The sequence below is a fragment of the Vicia villosa genome, linkage group LG1, assembly GCF_029867415.1.
Source record: "Vicia villosa cultivar HV-30 ecotype Madison, WI linkage group LG1, Vvil1.0, whole genome shotgun sequence".
Lineage (NCBI taxonomy): Eukaryota > Viridiplantae > Streptophyta > Magnoliopsida > Fabales > Fabaceae > Vicia > Vicia villosa.
This window is the reverse complement of record NC_081180.1, coordinates 136,885,982-136,889,930: the sequence shown is the minus strand read 5'-3', so window position 1 is coordinate 136,889,930 and position 3,949 is coordinate 136,885,982. Positions and strand designations below refer to the sequence as shown.

Sequence of the window (3,949 nt, the reverse complement as noted above, 5' to 3'; positions counted from 1 at the left end):
TAATACGTATAATGGAAATCCCGTGCAACAACACACATTTCTTACTAGTTATTAACAAAATTATGAATTCACAGGGTTACAATGTAGGAAATATGTGGTTTAAAAAAAAACAAAAAGTTTTATAACAAAATAAAACATTATCCTTATTTTGAAAGCGAATATTCTTCCTTGGCAGGGTGGCACTTGCACCCATCAGCAATCTCTATCTCAACCGAAAGCGGTGTCGTTTCACGCCTTTTGTCATTTCTCAACATTGGCTTCTCCGTGAATAAATAATTATAGCGCTCATCTTCACACTTCATTCATCACACTAACTCTCTCTTCTCTTCAAACTCCATCACTGTTCTCCCTTTCTCCGATCTAAAAAATTCAAAATGGCCAAAGATCCAGTTCGTGTTCTTGTCACCGGTGCTGCAGGTATTGTTCTCATAACCGTTTTCTTGATCGTCAATTACACGAATCTTTTGTTTTGATACACTTTCTGATCAGATCTGATTCAATCGTGTTTCGTGTTTTATAGATTGGCTTTTTTATTTAGAAATAGAACTGTGTTTGATTCATACTGTGTTAACTATTAAGTACTAATAGCTTAGAGCTTAGAATAAGTGGGATGTGCAGGGTTCGACCTTGCACGCCCGACATCTTATGTTCCTGCACAACTATCAACTGATCTGACTTAAAAAGGCTCTGGCTCCTCGTGGTTATTTTTATTGTACTGATAAAATATTTTGTATATTTTAGGACAAATTGGGTATGCTCTTGTCCCTATGATTGCTAGGGGAGTTATGCTGGGCCCTGACCAGCCTGTGATCCTCCACATGCTTGATATTGCACCTGCAGCTGAGGCACTGAATGGTGTTAAAATGGAGTTGGTGGATGCTGCTTTCCCTCTTCTTAAAGGTTTGAGTTTCTTGAATTGCCATTTTTCGGTATTGACGTTGGTTTGTGTTGATTATTGTTTGAAATTGATTGCTTCACGAGGTTAAATGTATGATGAAAATTAATTGTTTCAGGAGTTGTTGCTACAACTGATGTGGTTGAGGCATGCACTGGAGTCAATATTGCTGTGATGGTTGGTGGGTTCCCTAGGAAAGAAGGCATGGAGAGGAAAGATGTGATGACAAAAAATGTTTCTATCTATAAGTCCCAGGCTTCTGCTCTTGAGAAGCATGCTGCTGCTAACTGCAAGGTCATCCTTTAATTCTAAATCTTCTTGCTTTTCTCTCAATTAATTTTTATTTCTATTTTTGCCATTTATGTCAAAAAGATATGCTCCATTTTTTATATCCTTTGCCTTTTTCAAGCATCTCGTTAGTCTTGGTATGTGTTGGCTGATCTATCTATTGAACACTATTATTGTCATGGTTTTCATCATATGTGCACCTACACACACTCTATAAGGCATGTCTGGGTCCAATGTCCGACATGTGTTAGTTTCGTTTACGTGTCAGTGTTGGTTTTTTGTCTAGAGTTGCTGTTGTGTCTGGTTTCTGTGTATGTGACCGGGCTTCATGTGATGGTGATAAACGCAAAGCTAATACTGATTATATTACTATTGGTTGTACTGATTATATGTTTTTAAAGCTAATCAAGAAGAGATTTGGGTTTGAATGAATTTGGACAATCCATGAGATAGAGGTGGGAATTTCACTTAAATAAGCTGGCATGTTGTTTTATAGGTTCCATCTGGTTTGGATCGTGTATGGTGAAGTCATTCTGATGAAATCTGTTTCTCTTCTTTACAGATAATTACTAGTTTGTTTTTCTTCATATTTGTAGAAGCATGATTCAGGCTTTATGCATTTCCTAGAATATTTACATTTCTTTAACCTCGGATCATCATGATGCAGGTTCTTGTCGTTGCCAACCCAGCAAACACCAATGCATTGATCTTGAAGGAATATGCTCCATCCATTCCCGAGAAAAACATTACCTGTTTGACAAGATTGGACCATAACAGGGCACTGGGTCAAATTTCTGAAAGACTGAACGTCGAAGTTTCTGATGTGAAAAATGTTATAATCTGGGGTAATCATTCATCATCTCAGTACCCTGATGTCAACCACGCAACTGTTAAAATCTCTAACGTGGAAAAGCCTGTTCGTGAACTCGTAGCTGATGATGCATGGTATGTGGGTGAACAAATTACAAATCCCATGACTTACAATTCAAACTATGTTTTATATCTTTACTGAGTATTAACGTAATTTTTCATCATCAAGGTTGAATGCAGAATTCATTGCTACCGTCCAACAACGTGGTGCTGCTATTATCAAAGCTAGAAAGCTTTCAAGTGCACTATCTGCCGCCAGCTCTGCTTGTGATCACATCAGAGATTGGGTTCTTGGAACTCCTGAGGTTGGTTATATGGTGTTTAATCTCTTCAATTTCTTAATAATGAATCTCTTTAATCTCTTTCATTGCAATATATATCATCAGGGAACCTGGGTATCAATGGGAGTTTACTCCGATGGATCCTACAATGTACCAGCTGGACTGATCTATTCATTCCCTGTCACAACTCGCAATGGCGAATGGGAAATAGTTCAAGGTAATCTTTAACTTGTGCTAAATTATCTCTTGAATTCTTAATTTACGTTTTTAGTGATAGTATCACTATTTTAGGTGTTAATGCTTCATGCTTAATGGTTTGAATTCTCTAATTTATAATCTAGGACTCCCAATTGATGAGTTTTCAAGGAAAAAACTGGACTTGACAGCAGAAGAGCTCTCTGAGGAGAAGGCTTTGGCTTACTCATGTCTTTCTTAGAATGCTTGTTTCCTTGAGTAGCGTCAATGGAGGTTCCATTGTTTTTCAGTTCTCAATTTTGAATAATGTATCTCTAAGACATTGAGAAACTATTGATGGATGGTTTTGCCTTTATGCAAATCATCACTTGTATTGTAATCTCTAATTAAGCTCTTCAATTAGGATGTTTGAGCATATGCCATTTGAGTCAGGATTAATGATATCATTTGAAAGTTGTTATTGGAATATATACAAAGTCTCTTTGGTGTGGCATCTTTTTTATGGGACCAGACTAAAAGAAGAATTTTTTTTTTCGAAAAATCAAACCAAAGGCAAAATAAGAGTTGCAAGTAATATTTCAAGGGAAATAGGTTCTCTCAATTGTGGTTATACATGAGAGAATAAAATGTGAAATCTCACCATTTAAATTTATAAATCTAGATTTCAGATACTCTTATATGCAAATTACACATTTTTAAATTTAATGTATTTTATCTATATATATCAAATACATTAATTATTAAATAAATTTTAAAATGGTAAAAATTGCTTATAATATGGAACAAACTTTCTTTTCTTGAGTAGTTATGTTCCTTAATTATTATTTTTTTTTATAAAATTAATAATTTTAATTTTTAATATATTGAATATACCCAATTTTTTTAAAAAAAAATTAGCCATTTAAGTATATGGAACAAACTTTCTTTTCTTGAGTAGTTATGTTCCCTAATTATTATTTTTTTATAAAGTTAATAATTTTAATTTTATAAAGAGGGACTCCAGATTCCCGTTAACATTTTCCATAAATTATTAATATGAGGATATTTTGGTAAAAAGATAGAATAAATAATGGGCTATGGAGAAAATTTTCTTCATTTATATTGTGTTTGTTTATCTGATATAAAGACTAATTTCTTTTTAGAGAAAACAATATGGGATTTTAACCACAACTGAAACCAATACATTATGCAAACTCGCCCATAGCTTCTTCCACCCCTTTTTCTCCTTTGTTCCTCAGCTTGTCTCTCCCATAACTTGTGCAGTTTTTTAAGCAAATATGTATTTAAAGAGGTTGAGTTTTACTCTCCATGATAGCCTGGTACTACTTCTGCTTCTGGTGGCATTGGAACATGAAGGTAAGAGACAAGTAGCTTCCAATGACAAATACCGAACCCAATAAATACAATATGTTGCATTTAT

The 3,949-nt window shown here is 34.5% G+C and overlaps 1 protein-coding gene across 1 annotated transcript; it reads left to right on the top strand.

Moving 5' to 3' along the window:
- Window positions 1-226: 226 nt before the first annotated feature.
- On the top strand, window positions 227-3,031 carry LOC131644289 (malate dehydrogenase-like). Its single transcript, XM_058914749.1, has 7 exons — window positions 227-417; window positions 742-900; window positions 1,014-1,189; window positions 1,851-2,128; window positions 2,223-2,358; window positions 2,440-2,551; window positions 2,676-3,031. Exons 1-7 carry the CDS (start codon window positions 375-377, stop codon window positions 2,768-2,770), a joined length of 999 nt encoding a protein of 332 aa, XP_058770732.1. The 5' UTR covers window positions 227-374; the 3' UTR covers window positions 2,771-3,031.
- Window positions 3,032-3,949: the final 918 nt, after the last annotated feature.